The sequence below is a fragment of the Chionomys nivalis genome, chromosome 20 (genome assembly GCF_950005125.1).
Source record: "Chionomys nivalis chromosome 20, mChiNiv1.1, whole genome shotgun sequence".
NCBI classification, from domain to species: Eukaryota; Metazoa; Chordata; class Mammalia; order Rodentia; family Cricetidae; genus Chionomys; species Chionomys nivalis.
In genome coordinates, this window is record NC_080105.1 from 53,607,208 (window position 1) to 53,623,851 (window position 16,644).

Sequence of the window (16,644 nt, forward strand, 5' to 3'; positions counted from 1 at the left end):
ATTATAACACGGTGTTGTCAGTCATAAAATTCACACTGGAGAACCTCACAACAGAACGGCAGGGAAGGAAATTCCAGAAGGTCTCATGACGTCACAAGAAGGTATTTGATTCTGTGTTGGGTCACATGTGTAGCTATCCTTGACTTTGTCCAGTCACGTGTAGCCAGTAGGTCACAGGTTGGGCATGCCTTCAAATCTAGAGAGTCTGGAGTAACGGGTCACTAACTGTTACCATGGGAGCTACTATTTGCCCATTTATAAGCGATGTTTTTGCTTTTCCAGTTTCTAGACAAAGACAAATGGCTCAATATACAGACTATGAAGTCTAAGTGTTCAATATCCACTATGACTATTCTGTGTTTGAAGAAAGACTAATAGCACTTTTGAACAACACCATTGCCCAGGTTGGGCAAGGGCAAATTGACAGTGGTGAATTGTAGGCAGTGCCAGCAGGGCCTTCTGAAGCTGGACACAGGCTCCAGTAATCACCCTGCAGAGCTCAGACGGAGTATGACAGAGCAGGCAGGTCACCAGTCATTCTCCTGCCACCAGCCCAAGTCCAGGCAGGGGCACACCCAGCCATCAGTGTCCTCTGGGACGTGAGTGCTCACCCTAGGAAACAGAGATGCTTCTGCCAACCAGACTTGAAACCTCGGGGACTTTACTTACCACACACACGACTCATTGCCAGGATCATGTCCTCGTAGACTGGAAGAGAGAAAGGCGATGCACCATCATTGGTTGTGACTTTAGCAGAAAGCAGCATTTTCCATGTCTAATTAAACTGACACAGGAAACTGTGATCCTCATTTGAAAAATGAAACACTAAAATGGTAATATTTGTCCATAAAAGGCTTATGTGCACCATAAATCCTTGTAACCTATTCGCTTTTTAAACACGGGACAAGAACATTTTGTTTGACATAAATCCAACTGTACATGGAATTGAGTAACTTCCTAAGAGCTTCAATCATCTTTACGGCATTTGTAAGGAATCAAACACGGCCTCTGATGAGGGAGTGAAATGACATTTCATCTAAGTCCAAAGTGATATTGTGCATTTTCTCTAACACTGTGAAGAAACTCTTAATGCAGACAAAGGACAATCTGGTTTCCTTACCCAGCGTCACTAAAGTGGCAAAATGCACACAGTTCAGATTGTGCATGAGGGTACTTCTATAGCACCGGCCATTCCATGGATAGCATGGAGCTCCGTCAGCTCAGGGTGTGTGTGACACCACCTCCCTGACACCCCTCATTCCAGGGACAGAATGGAGTCCTGCTCAGCTGGTACGCACACAGCTACAGATACTCGTGAGTACTCTTCCACAGCGCCCCTCCCCCTGCCCCATGGACAGAGTCCTGGTCAGTGAAATATGCACACAGCTCAGGGTATGTATGGACACAGCTCCACAACCAGAACAGATTTCCTTGTAAGACAAAGAAGGCACCATCTTACCTTTGCCAGCTATTTCCAGGATAGAGACATCTTGGCCTCTGTCATCTTTCAAGGTTGCTTTGTATTCCCCATGGTCCTTCTTAGACAACTAGGAAAAAAACACATTCCATATTCATGCAAAATAAACACAAGGCAAGATGTTGTCTTAGTCCATTTTGCTTGCAAAGCAGGGGAAATCAGTGTGCAAACCAGAAGGCACAGCCAAGTTGACAAGCTACGGAGAGCGCTGTTTTGTTTCTCTGGCTGCGTCGTACCTTTGGTATAAGCAGCTCACAGACCCCCTTCTCCAGGTCTGGCATGGTCTCAGTTTCATAAAGGACATCATCCTTGAGCCATTTGAAAACTGTCTCCTTCTTGGTGTTTGCGACCTGCAAAACAGAAGTCCTAAGTGTTCAAGAGAAAAAAAAAAAAACAAAAAAACATCCTTCAGGGTTAGTCAACCCCAGACCTAAAGAAAACACCAGCTTTTACCCTCAACAGGCTCAGCAGGGGCTTGTGGTAGAACTGTCTTCTACTAACAGCGAATGTATTTATCAATGGTCTCCCAAAAGCAGTAAGCTCTCACAGTGCCTGCCACCGACAGGACAGATGGAGCCAGTAGGTGTGAAAATCTCTCCTTTAATAGGAAATGTTGCTGATGAGACCCAAGCAAACTGCTTTGGTTCTTAAAATGTTCCTCGAGCTCTTTAGATCACTGGGTGGCTGCTCTTTGAAAGTGTGATATTGAGGCGCATGAACACAAAGGGATGGCACCAGGACGGAGAGCTACCCTATGTGGGAATTCCTCACAGTCAAGCCTCTGGCTTAGAAGCTAAGGTTTGCAGGGTTCTGATGGAGAGGAACCACGTTCACACTCGCGTGGGTGACATGCTAGCTCAGAAAGACAATATTCTACTTTGTGTGGCAGGTGTTGGATGACATTGGATTCCAGGAGGCTGAGGAATCTGCATCCCCATCACCCCCATATAGGGAATGCCAGCAATGGAACATTATGTCATGGGATTGGCTCTAGAGACCAGGAAGGCCATGTGTTCGGAATTTCCACAGCAGCTATATGCAGTGTTGTCGCCAGTGACGTGAGAAAAATCACATACTGCAGGTACTTTTACCTACTTTAGTCCCGAGTTGAAAGACAGCCTCGTACAGAGAAGCCAATCACGTGTTTAAGGAATGCATGGGGACCATGGAGTAGCCGCCCAGAAGCGCCCCACCCCAGCACAAAACATGACGGAACACACATCACAGGATAGTAACTTCCTGGTCTGCTCTGGCTGGATCTCCCTGCAATGCCAGCTTCTGCCATCCTTCCTTGTCTCTAGGCTCACTCTGCTCATCAGGGGGATAGTTGAACTCTGTGTGTGTGAAGCTGAAGACTTTCCAGTGCCCTTCAATCTGGTGTCTAAACAGCCTCCATTCTGCTGCCATGTGGGTGGAGGGGTCTCACCGAGTGACAGCCCCTGCATGTCATCTCTGGCCCTGCAATTCATCTCTGCCACGTTGGAACACTCAGGTGCCTCATGTGTGCACTAGTGTGCAAAGAGACATGAAGAAACAAGTTCCTCAGACATTGCTCACACCGTTTGCACATACTCAAGGGCCACTGCTCTCCCATCACACTGCTCTAGAGAATGACAAACTCCCAACACACTTTCTTCTTGTGATTGAGGTTTCTGTTAAATACTTCTTTTGCTTTCAAATGCTATTCTATAAAAGTGAAAGTATACCCTAATATATACTATTCCCTATGTATTTTGTCACATAAATAAATCAAGAAGTATCACCTGCCACAGTTATGACTGAATGAAAAGATATTCAGGAAGTTGGTTTGCAGCATTTATGGGGACATGAATGTACAAACTGAATGCATGAGATTGCAAAGTACTGATTTCGAGATTTCTTTCTTTGTCCTAATACCCGTGTCCACTGGACTGTGCAGATCTGTGACCAGAGAACTTGGTGTAGTTTCAAATATTTGTAGGCAGTTACACAGCATTTGGACACTATCAGCCCCCAAGAAGAGGACCTCACATTTTTGCCCCTTATCCTTAGGATACAGGAAGACCAGGATGTCCTGGTACTGTGGTCAGAACCAGAACATCAGTCACCCTCCTCGTCCCTGAGCCTGACCTCTGACCTCCTGATGAGCTGAGCTTTATAATGCTCACTATAGAAATACATACCTATCCGTGCATGGTGATCATTTGAGAAAACTGATGTTTGTTTTTTCAGTTTTTCTGCCCATGTACAAAAAAGCCCATTGTTCAGTAAAGAACTAGCATCTTGCCTCTGAATGCCAATACTTCAGGCTCCACCATCAAACCCAACCCTTCTTACAACCCCACAGCCACCAGCTCTGCCCTCTTGATATAGCTCCATGGCTTCTTGTTGTACAAAACACCCATAACATTGGCTTTGTCTTCTGACTGTGGTTAAGGGTGACACTCAACTCCTGCCTGTGGTCTCACTCCCTGGACCTGAACTGGCCTGACCCCTGAAGCCCCACCTTGCTGAAACAGCCTGCTTGTTTTCATCTTGGGCTTTAAGTAGTCTTTAAGTAGATTATGGACAAAAATAATGCACTATTACCATTTATCCCAACGCTTTCACAGTGACATATAAGGCAGGTACTCAATAAATTAAAGGTTTGTTGATGAAAATACAACTTAGAAATAAGCTTCTTTACTGAATTATTAACATAAATCATAAGTAACAATTCCCCAAATATGCCTTTTAGTCCCTGATGGTGCCATGTGGACAGCATGGCATACACATTTCTTCATGACATGTCTTCTCTTGGAGCCACTGTTAACGTTCTAAGTCCATACTTTAGTAAGCTACCTTCTTAAATCTTCTTTTGAAAGTCACAGCACTATTGCACCATGAAGAAGGAAGGACAGACACTTACCATCTACATCTACAGGGTTCACTAGACCCTGAAGTCTCTTCTTGCACCTAAACCTTGGCCACCCATTTCACTCCCCATGGCTGCTCCCTAGCCAGCCTCCCCACAAGGAACACAAAGGGGAAACCACTGGATCTCTCACCTTGCAGATAAGCCTAACTTCACAGTCTTCTGTAACATCCCAGTGCAAATATTCAGCAAAATGAGGGCCTGTGGGAAAAGGAGGAAGTTCTAAAATAAGAATTTACATGTGTAGACACCTACGGCTAAGGTAAATATTACATATACATATGTCTATGTGTTTTAATATGTCTATGTTATATTTTGATATATAAACATAAAGACTGAAGGAACCTGCTTTGTCCTGTAAAGCCAAGGCATGGCTCATTGTCCTGAAGCCAGCTTGCCTAAGAGCTGAATCTCTCTTGAGCCCCCTGTTGCCAATGGGAGGACACGGTCCCCTCCTTACTGCACATGGGGTCATTTGCTCTTTCGATATTTATATCCAGCTCCTCACAGTCTCTTTCCTGGGCTATGCCTCTGACTGAACACTGAGCAGCACAGTGACAAAGTCTTTAAAGGAAGGGAAGTAACAGAAGTGAGAGGAAGATAAAGCAACATGACCTCGCAACTTTGTAGATGCTTGTTAGTTCAGATCAGGGATGGGGCTGTGTATGTCTTTCAACAATATCAATAATTTCTGCTGAAATAAGCATGAAGCTATCTCCTAATAAAACTATTTTCTCATTCAGCACAACAACGTAAACCAGGTTTGAGACTCATGTACTGATTGTTTTATATTAATACATTTTATAAGGCTAGAACTCAATTGGTGTCTTGTTTAAATTAGCTTGCAGAGGGGGCCAGTAGGAAGGTACTTAGGAAGCACTGGTGGGAATGAATGGAGGACAGAAGATGAAATAATATTATTTCAATTAAAAATATACTTTTAGAAAAACCTGTGGTAAAAGCAAAACCAAATAAGGCGTGATCTGGACACTTTGATGGGGGTATCCAGAGAAGTCCATCTGACATGGCCAGAGGGTTATACTGGGCTGAAAGAGGATGGGAACTTGGCTAACCTGAGCTCCTACCACTTCTGTGAGAGGAACATGGAAAGAAAGGGGCTGGGAAGGATTATCAAGCTGTAGGGGCCAGGGACTAGTCAGTCACTGGTGCAGAGGTTAGTTAAGACACCCTGCTTTCCAATAAGGAGAGTCATAGGAAATTATGAACATATATCCAGGGTCAGCCAAGGTTAGAAGCAAGAAAGAATATAAGCAAGATACCCCTAAAGGGATAAAGACAGAGACGTCTCCTAATTTCCTTAGCTAAAATGATTGCTTAATGTTCGATCATCCCACATGTCTTCAGAGTCAGCTGTGAGATGCAGGGTCTGTTGGAGACACGTTACAAAGTCAGGTCTGCACCTTGTGCTACTGCTGTGTGAGGGAGCTACCACCTACCTTGTTTCCTGAGGAATTCCTTCCTTTGAAATTCAGCCTCTTCAAGGACAGCTTTGAACGCTAGTCAAGAAAAATAGAGAGATGAAATATCTCTCGATTCAAAGGGATTTTCCTTCCAATATGTTTTGCAGGCATGTGGCATACCGTCTCCAATGAGCACCAATGAGGACTGATTCTTGGCCTTTCCATCTTGAAGCTGCACAGTGTAGGTCCCTTCGTTTTCTATAGTAAACCGATCCATGACCATCTCAATCAGACCTGTAGATCTGTTGCATTTAATCCTGTGAGTCTGGAACCCAGAAAAAAACACAGAGAATGACGTGATGAAACTGCTTCTCCACAATGAAGTTACACCTCGAGGTTGCTTGAATGAGAGTCCCCCAGGAGGCACATATATTTAAATGCTTAATTACCAGGGAGTGAAACTGTTTGGGAAGGATTAGGAGGTGTGGCCTTGTTAGAGGAAGTGTTTCAAAAGCCCACAGCAGGTGAGTCCTCTCTCTCTCTCTCTCTCTCCCTGCTCCATGTGGTTCAGGATATAAAGCTCTCAGCTTCTGTTCCAGTGCCACACCCGTCTGTGTTCCTGCCATGATGATCACTGACTAACCCTCTGAAACTGTACACAGGCCCGCAGTTAAAGGCTTTCCTTTATAAGAGTTGCTATGGTCATGGTGTCTCTACACAGCAACAGAAGACTAACTAAGATACACCTGAGACCATTCTGAAGGAACTGGGGGACACAAAGGAACTCAGAAAGAAAGTTATCAACTATACCTCTGGGTGAACCAAGAACCAAAAAGAAACCACTGTCCTCTGGGAAGGGAAGAGAGACAGAAAGTTCCCTAGTGCATAGCTATGAGCTTCAGCCCCTGAACTGTAAGCAGCCTCCTGGTTATAAATGGCTAAAGCCTGCCCTTCCCAAGGCTTTGATATCCAATAAACATACAAAAAAATTACTAAAAAATTCAAAGTTGCTTCCAAATATGTTAGCCACATGTTCCGTACTTGTACAACATTACTGGGTGTTTTCAAAGGGAGGTAGAAGAGGAGACGGGTATATCTATGTTCTCAAGAAAGGCCACAATGAAGGGCACCAGCCTGCTGATTAGTCTTGAGATAGAACCTTCCAGAACATGTTAATGACAGGAACTATGTGGAAGCACCGTGTCCTCATCCTGAAATGAGTCGCCCCCATATCGGACTAGAAGTGTAAGAGCCCAGCGAGTTGTCCTGCCCTGGTCCTTGCATATCTGTCTAGTTCCAGATGAAGACATTTGAATTATCAAAAGCAGCTTTCATGTTACTCAACAAATGGTCGGTATCTGTGTGACATCACCACCAGTTCACCATATGTTCCCAGAAGTGCTGGAACCCACTCTAACTAGTTAAAACATCCCAGGTATGAATTTCACCAGCCAGAAGCTTGAAAACACAGCAGGCTCTCCAGCTTCCTCTGCACCCTCACCACGGTATCTGAGAAGGCTTTAGGAAATAATTAGGCATCTTTATGCAGCAAGACGAAGTTCTGTGATTTTACGAGCCCCATAAATACAGGGTTTTATGTGACTTTCACAAAAACAGCATCAGTCTTCAAACGTGAACGTCACCTGTGGGCTGCTAATTAAAGACGTGAAATGGCACACTCCTACTCCAAAGGATTAGCTCTGGAGCAGCATCGTCGCTCTCCATGGCAGGCAGGGAATGTTAATCAAAAGATGCCCAGCGAATAATGTGCAATCACTCCACATTCCACTTCTTTTCCTAGAAAACATCTCCCCTTGCCTTGATCAGGGAGTACCATCCCATATACAGTGTGTACGCACTCGGCGATTACAGCCCACAAAATCCAACTGCCCTCTACTTTTTCTAAAAGCATGGCATGGCTCCCGTGGGACAGACTGACTCGATCACATGATTTAAAACACCACATGATCCTGACATCCCAAGATTTCTGTTCGATACACTTCATCTAGCCCTGTTTTGCCAAAACCACCAGACATAAAGACCAACCTTAGAGTAGATAGCAAAGCTCATAGAAAGAGAGTAGGCTGCCCACAAACATAGGTGGGCTCTCAGTTCCAGCTCCCAGTTGATAGGTGTGTGGTGAATATCGGAATGGGGAATTTAGGACTAGGTGGCTAAGCACCAAAGACATACACTGGGCATTTAGTGGAAAAGGGGATATACCAATAGATGATTCACTTAACTCACCCCTGAATAAAAGCGACACCATAAAAAATAGATTTGTTCTATGACTGGGTTCCCCAGCATGCTATAAACTAGACAAGGGTTAATATATCTACACATAGTTAATGACTTCTCAAGTGTTCCATAGCGCAAAATGAGGACTGTAGTAATTTCAAGATTATTTTCACATAATCAACAATATAGAAAGATGATGACTCACTCATTCAGTAAAGTTCCTGCCTCACAAGCATGAGGAACTGCATTTGGATCCCAGAACCCACATAAAAAGCTCAACATGCCCAGAAATAGCAAAATTGGAGGCAGACAGATAGATCTCTGTAAGCTTGCAGGCTAGCTAGGCTAGCATATTTGATGAAATTCCAATGTCTCAGACAAAAAGGGAAAGATGACTGAGGAAAAATACTCACATGTGCCAAGCATGCACACACCTCAACCACTAACACAAGTAAATGCACACACACACATACACACAAAGTAGAACAAAAGCTAAGTGTTCATTTAGTAAAGTACCAAACCAAGAATGACTCTCTGAGCACTGTGAGAACCTCAACCTCGAGCTATCTGGTCAACCTTCTGAACCTCTATTTCTAAAAGGGTGGGAACGAACTCAAAACATTGACTCCGAGAACCTTCCAAGTAAACTCAGATTTCTCTAAGCTTCAGCTCACTCCCAGACCAGCAAACCCAGCTCCCTCTGAGCCATAGCTCACTCCAAGAACTCACCTCACTGTCAGAGACCTCTCTGTCATTGATAACAAACCGGAAGCTGGCATCCGGTGAAAGGTGCTCTGCCTGGAGCCAGAAGCGGACCTGACCCTTATCGAAAATCTCATAAGCTAATTCGGACTTCAGAGGAATTGCTGCAGGAGGAAGAGAAATCGTAAGTCAGTGGTGAACAGATCGGCTCAGATGGACAGCTGAAGATTGGAAGACAACACCAATCCCAGTTCCTAAACATTTCAAGGTGAGCCATGGAGTATTGCCCAGGATCATGGAAGCAAGACGTGAGAACCTTGTGAAAAGCCTCCTGTTGGATGAGTTCCTTGAAGCTCTCTGGACATGGTCAGAGGCTGAGGGGTGACTCTGGGAGATGACCTCTGCCAGACAATTCGCTTGGACTAGGAACAGGCAGGCAAGTTTCCATAACATAAGCCGATATTTCTCCTAAGCGGATGATTATAAGTCTAATGAAGGCCCTCCCTCCTCCTGGGTCTGCAGATGCATGTATGAAGCCAGGTGATTACTTACTGGGATTCTTTATCTCATTGCTCAGTGCCATCAAACGCTCAAGTTCTAAAAGGAAGAAAAAACTTCATCAGTTTTGACCCATGCATTCAGAAGTCTATGAACAATGCTGTAGTAGTTTGGATTGTATTGGCCCCCACAGACTCGTGTGCTTGAAACCTTGGCCTGTAGAGATTGGCACTATAGGAGGTGTGGCCTTGTTGGAGTGGGTGTGGCCTGGTTAGAGAAAGTGTCACTGCAGATGGGGCTTTGCAATCTCATGTGTGCTCAAGTCATGCCCAATGAGACAGTTTACTTCCTATTGCCTGTAGAACAAGATATAGAACTCTCAGCTCCTTCTCCAGTGCTGCTATGTCTGCCTGCATGCTACCATGCTTCTCACCATGATGACAATGGACTAAACCTCTGAACTATAAACCACCCCAATTAAATGTTTTCCTTTATAAGAGTTGCAGTGGTCAAGGAGTCTTCACAGCCGCAGAAACCCTAACTAAGACAAACATCAAGGCAAATTTCGCATCACCGAGTATATATATATATATATATATAACTGATTCCTCTATGAGCCATATTGAGGTGGATGTGAACCAACGCTGCTATCCTGGGAGTGGGCCCCTTGGAAAGACTGAGTTCTGCTTGCCCGTGGGATACCTTCCAAGACAGAAAGAGGCAGTGAGAAGACCTGCATTTGCCAAATTTCTAAAGAGATTTTGGCTCATGAGCAAACCACATGCCCAGCCTTCTTCCTGACCAAATGTGTTTTCTCTGTTTGAGAGCCGATCTCTGAAAGCATGACAAAGCTGGGGATAGCCAGCCTGTGTCAGGAGAAGGTTACCTTCCTCATCCAAAACGAAACTGGAGGACACACCATCCGTGTCACTGACAGATACAGAATATGTCCCCACGTCCACTTTATCTGGATTCTTAAAGTACAGCTTTGAACTGAAAGGAAAAGGAAAGGCGAGGGTTAGTCACCTCTGCCTGCAGAAGCCAAAGGTCTGCAGCCTCTGGCTGGCTACTTACTGATCGCCCTCAGTCTGAACCTCAAACCGCTCCTCGTCAGCGATCTCTTCATAGGCCTTGCACCAGGTGAACTGGGAGGCGTCTGTCATTTCCTGGCAGTCAAACGCAAGGTAGATGTTGCCCTCCTCATCCACACCAGCACTGATCTCCTTGGTGCCTGTTAGAGATGGGAGGAAGGGAGGGATCCTCAGGAACACTATGTCCCCCAGATTCCTTTTTCTAGAGAGCGGCTAGCAGTAGCCAGGTGGAAGCCTGTTTGAGATTGGTCGCATCATAAGTTTTACTTAATGTCTGTCCAAAATTGACCAGAGAGGCTTACGAGAGCAAGCAGCCCTCAGGGAGCTGGCTGACAAGGCCAGCTGCTGGCTGAGCTGATGTTATTTGTGTCCTCAAACTTCTACTGGCTTCCTCTCTAACACTGCAGAAACCCTAAGACTGCCTCTCGAACTGACCCATCACCCCCAGACCATAACCTGGACTGTCATGTTTACACTACTCCATAGCTCCCACACATTCTTCCTTCTCCACGTCGGTTATTCTGTTTGTTTGTTTGTTTGTTTGTTTGTTTGTTTGTTTTCTGGGAAATGAGGGCTGCTGTCTGACACCAGATAATTCAGAATACAACTCTTAGAAGCTAGTGCTGGGGGTAGAGAGATGGCTCAGCCATTAAGAGCATTTGCTGCTCTTTCAGAAGAATTTGTTCGATTCCCAGCACCCACTTAGCAGCTCACAACCATCTGTAACTCCAGTTCAAAGAGCTCCGATGCCCTCTTAGAAGGTTTCTGAGAGCACCAGTCACATTCATGGCAAAACACTCATACACATAAAATAAAAACAAATCTTTGGGGGGAGGATGAAGAGGAGGAGGAAGAAGAAGAGGGTGTTGTATTGTTGCTGGTGGTGGGAGTGGTGGCGGCGTTGGCAAAAGGAGTCAAAGCTGGTAAATGAAACTAAAGTCAGTGATCTCAATCCTGGGTTACCAGGAAGATGAAAAGGAGGGAAACAGAGACAGATGAGAGCAAGAGGCCCCAAGAGTAAAACACAGAGGTTTCAGCTCTTGACTCCATCACCTCCCTGAACCCAGGCACACAACCAACCTGAGTATCTTAGGACCTGGTTTCAGCCCCAGAGACGCCTTTTTGCAAGATCACCTCAAAGGAGTCTGATGCAGCCAAGAAAGTGACCAATAGCTTTACAGGCATCTGACCTGACCCCAGCTGTTGTGCAAACAAAAGTGGTCCCCCTTGGACATCATCTGCTACTCCTAGAACAACTTCTCCGCACCAGGCAGACGGCCATGTGCTCAGGGGCTTAGAGCAGGTGCAGAGCCTGGATGTAGCCTAACTTCTTCTGTCAATCAAGTTCTGCTTAAAGCATGTTTGTGGGGAAGAAAAGAAGAGTTCAGTGAGGAAGGGGTAAGCAGGTAGTGGGGTATATATAATCAAAATGAATTATACACATGTATGAAGTTACCAAAGAACTTTTTAAAATTTAAAATGGTAGGTTACATATTAAACATGCCTCCACCCACACATACGCATACATACAGAGCACGAATGCACCCCTCAAGGTCCCTCTGTGGGGTGACATCTACTGCACTGAGCAACTGAGAGGTAGGGGCTCACCTGGCCGGGCCTCCACAAGCACAGGCTCCGACGTGTCTGACGGCTTCCCTGGTCCACTGGCATTCACTGCTCGAACTCTGAACACATAGGTCTTACCTTGCTGCAGGTCACAGACCTGGAAATGACAGAAGAAACACGTGCCAGGGCAGAGAGCACCCAAGCTCACTGGCGGAAGGAGTAGGTTTGGGGCCATCTACATTCATGTGTTCCTCTGAACACCGAGGTGCGAGATCAAATGCTATCAACAAGGTTACAACCTGGTGGTGATATTTAACATAGTTCTCCAGGACCAGATACGACTTCAAATGTGGTTTCTGGCTGTTAGAAATCACACTTTAGACACGCCGTAATTGAAACAGTCTCTTCTCACATGTACGCACACTCTCCCACCAACCATACTCATTCAAAGGAGACAGTTTTCTGCTGCGAGTCTGCTTGGCAGAGCATATTGCTGCCTATGCCTCCATCATTGTACTTCAGTGTCTGGCATGAACGTCACCTTCCTTGTAAGAGGGTGCACAGGCGTCTGTCTAAACCACATCAAGAGAAGACCCCTGGGTCAACAAGGTAAGCATCCAAGGATGTAGGCCAGGGACTCAAAGACTCTGTCACACTGACCCAGAGATGAGAAAACTGCAAGTGTAAGTATTCGAAAAATGAGGGTGAACTAACTTAAATTCTGCATGTGAGTGCGCTCCTGTGTATGTGTAAGTGTAGGTGTGCAGGTGTATATGCATATAAATGCATGTGGCAATGCAAGCATGTATGTGTGCATATGTGTGTCAGAGTGCTGGTATGCATGTGTGGGATAGCGTGAATGTACATATGTGTATATATGTGGGCACAGTCATGCATCTGTATACATATGTGTAGATGGGTGGGTGAGTTCAAGTGTGCATGTGTGTATACATGCATGCATATGTATACAGGTATACAAGTATGTGTTCATGTGTGCACATGTGTAACAGTGCAAGAATTGCACATGTGTGTTCAGACATGTGTGAGTGCTGATGTGAAATTATGTGTATGAGTGTAAGGGCAAATATGTATATATGTACATGTGTGCATACAAGTGCCTGTGTATGAGTGAATATATGCAGATGTATGTATGTGACAGTGCAGGTATGTATATACGAGTTCATGTGTGTACTTGTGTATATGTGTGCATGTGTGAGAGTGTAGATGTATGTATATGCATGTGTGGGCTTCTGTGTGTGTATGTACATGTGCATAAGAATGTGAAGGTGCCTATATCTGTATAATACAATGTGTACACGCAAGTGTACATATAAATGATGCAGATATATATGTGTACATGTTAGGACAGCTGTATATGTGCATGCGTGAGACCACAGGTGTGTGTATACAGGCAGATGTTTGTGTGCATATATGCATGTGTGTCAGGTGAGTACAGCTAAGTATACGTACACATGTGTGAGGATATGTGTGAATGAGTGTGTGCATGTGCATGCATGTCCGTGTCTGTTGCTTACCAAGTACATAAGCAATTATTATTAGCAATAATTATTAAATATAATTATTCAATAATTATTATTATTAAATAAATAATTGTTAAAGATAAGCAATTACGATTAGCAATTACAGGAACTAGGTAAAGCAAACGTTGGGCTTGAGGTTGAGGCACAGAGTTAGAAGCCATCTCCTTGCCTTGGTTGGAGAACGGACCTCATACAAGGGGCGTGGTCCTACAATGGTGGCTGGGTAGGCTGCAACGTGGGTCAGGGAATAAACAGCAAATCCTCACAGCTTTCTGGCAGTGTTTGTGAGGCCAGCACCACCTCCTTAAGGTGCTTTGCTGCCCTCTGCTGGAGCTTCCTGCCCTTGTGCTGTAGACCCCGGCGGTGAAGTCCCCTACAATGGGGCATCTCTCACCTAGAGACTTGGGGCCAGTTTGCTAGGGAATCAAAAACATGCATGTGGAAGGGGTGACAGTCACCTTTAAGTAGCGATTTGGAGTTGGCGCCTCGCTGGTGGTCTTCCATTCCCCTGAATCCTCTTCCTTAAAATCCACAAGATATCCAGAAACGGGACTGCTGCCCGAGTACACGGGGGCTTTCCACAGCATGACCAGAGAGGTGTCTCGGACCTCACAGAATGTCAGGTCATAGGCAGGGCCTGAAAAGTCACTAAATCTGAGCACAGCCAACTGAGCCAAACCTTATTATCACCACCATCACTGCAGTGACCCTGCAACCAGAACAGGGGTCTCCCATCCCTACCACTCATGTCACCCTATCTGCCGGGGAGGGGCCTCCCACCCCCACCACTATAGTGACCCTGCCACCCCCACCACTGCAGCGATTCCCCTGCTGCCTTGGCAAGGGCTTCCATCTACAGGTATAACATGTATCCTCTTCATATCAATATCTCACTCTCTCTAGAAGGTTCCTGATGCTGGGGCTGAAAGGAGAGTCCAGCCTCTATCCCCTCCAACAGGTACCTGGATGACTGTGAGTACCAACCAAGCAACGCACAGTGCATATCACTCTCTCAGGCCAGCACATGGGCATCAAAGAGCTAATGTGCAGAAATTGTTGCCATTGCTGTGCTACAAACCTCCCAACATGCTAACACAGACCACAGTTCTCTTCAGGGTACCAGCAAGCCACAAGAGTCTGGGGCTAACTCCCCATTCCCAAAGGAGCTCTTCAAAGCAAGATGGGAGACGATGTTACCCAGCTTCGTCTTAATTAGATCTCAGTATACCCTGTGTGTGCTGTGAAAGCGGTTTCTATGAAGCCTTCGGTAAGACTGGAGCTGGATCTGGTGGTGCAGACCTGCCATTCGGGTTACTCAGGGAGCTGAGGCAGGAGGATTAAAAGCTCAACGCCTGTCTTGGCTACAGAGTAAGTTTAAGCTAGCTTGGCAACTCATCCTCTCTCAAAATAAAAATAAAAGAGTAGTAATGGGTACATTTTATGAAAGACACTGTAGAGCTAATATGGTCCCCGTTCTAACTCTCTCATAGACCTTTTTTTTAAATTTTGGTGGTAGACAAATGAATCAAAATGTATTCAATAGCAAAAGTGTAAAATCCAATGTGAAGCCCCACAACTTCTGAATGCCTATAGACTTTGGGTCTAGTTAATTTCAGTGTGTGGTTTCTTTTTTATATTTGAGGCTTTTTTAAAATATTTATTTATTTATTATGTATACAATATTCTGTCTGTGTGTATGTCTGCAGGCCAGAAGAGGGCACCAGACCTCAATCCAGATGGTTGTGAGCCACCATGTGGTTGCCGGGAATTGAACTCAGGACCTTTGGAAGAGCAGGCAATGCTCTTAACCGCTGAGCCATCTCTCCAGCCCTATATTTGAGTTTTTAATATAAAGTTGATTTTTAAAAGAAAAGAAAAGGGTTGTCGATATAGCTCCATGACAGAGCATCGCCTAGCTGATAGGAAACCCTGGCCTTCTTCCCTGGGAATGAAAAAGAGACAAAGAGACAAGGGGGCAAGGGAGGAAGAAAAGAGGAGAAGAGGGAGGAGAATTTCTGCAGAGCCATTTCTAAGGGGCCCAACTTATTTAATGAAAATGAGGAAAGAAAGAGGAAGAGTGGGGCATATGGATATGGGAGAGAAAGAAGGAAGGAAGAGGAGAGGGAGGAAAGGGAAAGAAGAAAGAGAGAGGGAAGGGAGGAAGGATGGATGGATGGATGGAAGTAAAGAGGAAGACAGGAAGAAAGGGAGGGAGGAAGGGAGGAAGGAAGGAAGAAAAGAAGAAGGGAAGAAAGGATAGCTAGAAGAAAGTAAAGAGGAAGACAGGAAGGGAGGGAGGAAGGAAGGGGAAGAAAAAAAGGAAGGAGAGAAAGAGGAAAGGAGGTAGGACATGCAGTCAGGACTTCAACAAGTGTACTTCTTGGAGCTGGGGCCCCTGATTCTCAACATCCTGGAGCACAGAGGCTAACACAGGGGTGGGGACCCTGGCAACCTTCTCTGCCTTGACTTGGGCTAGGCTCATGCTCGCTTCCTGCCTGGGACCTTTTGCCCTTATCTTCTCTTGGCTCCTTAGGAGCTGGTGGCCACAGCCACATTGGGATCATATGTCAGGGGCCAGCTGCACATTGCAGACTGTGGAACACTGTCTCTCCTCTGTGCCCTGAGCTAGCGGCTCCTTCCATGCACCGCCGCCCACTCCCTACTCAAAACCCCTTCCATGGCCATGCTCAGTTGCATCGGTCCAGTCTCACGGACACATGCAGCCCTTGCCACAATCCACATCATGTAATGGCCACCTTCTCACTGTGGAAGCAGGGGACGATATCGTAACACCCACAAGCCTGCTACTGGAGCCCCCTCTGGCCAGACACGCTAATGGAGGAATGCCTGTCAGGGAAGACTGTCTCACCCGGCTCTGGTGCCGTCCAAGCCTCACACTTGAAGTGCTCACTGGGATCCGACGGCTGCCCAATCCCAGCCAGGTTGACGGCAGCGATTTTGAACTCATACAATGAGCCTTCCGTCAAGCCTTCCACCTGTATGGATTTCGTTTCGATTAATAAAAGAGCTCAATGCGGAGCTAACACACATAGGAGCAAAGGAGAACTCATGAGGAGCTTGCAGAGAGAGAAGGAAGTGGAATGAACCGTGCTGGAAAGCGAGACTAAGTCTTCTACGAGGCCACCTGCACCCAGTGTAGGTCCGTCAGAGGCACAGGCCCAATAAAGAGCCACTGCATACTGAGGGAGAACTTGGC

At 45.8% G+C, this 16,644-nt stretch overlaps 1 protein-coding gene across 2 annotated transcripts in view; it reads right to left on the minus strand.

Moving 5' to 3' along the window:
- Positions 1-16,644, minus strand: part of Myom2 (myomesin 2) — a 62,103-nt gene that overhangs the window by 7,292 nt on the left and 38,167 nt on the right. For both annotated transcript variants that reach the window (XM_057752760.1, XM_057752761.1), the window contains exons 19-31: positions 16,297-16,423; positions 13,886-14,064; positions 11,929-12,043; positions 10,304-10,460; positions 10,116-10,222; positions 9,284-9,328; positions 8,759-8,895; positions 5,972-6,116; positions 5,828-5,887; positions 4,504-4,571; positions 1,714-1,827; positions 1,460-1,547; positions 670-708 (exon numbers count right to left, since the gene is read on the minus strand). In XM_057752760.1, the coding sequence (XP_057608743.1) occupies positions 670-708; positions 1,460-1,547; positions 1,714-1,827; positions 4,504-4,571; positions 5,828-5,887; positions 5,972-6,116; positions 8,759-8,895; positions 9,284-9,328; positions 10,116-10,222; positions 10,304-10,460; positions 11,929-12,043; positions 13,886-14,064; positions 16,297-16,423 (1,381 nt within the window). The remainder of the gene's footprint in view (positions 1-669; positions 709-1,459; positions 1,548-1,713; positions 1,828-4,503; positions 4,572-5,827; positions 5,888-5,971; positions 6,117-8,758; positions 8,896-9,283; positions 9,329-10,115; positions 10,223-10,303; positions 10,461-11,928; positions 12,044-13,885; positions 14,065-16,296; positions 16,424-16,644) is intronic.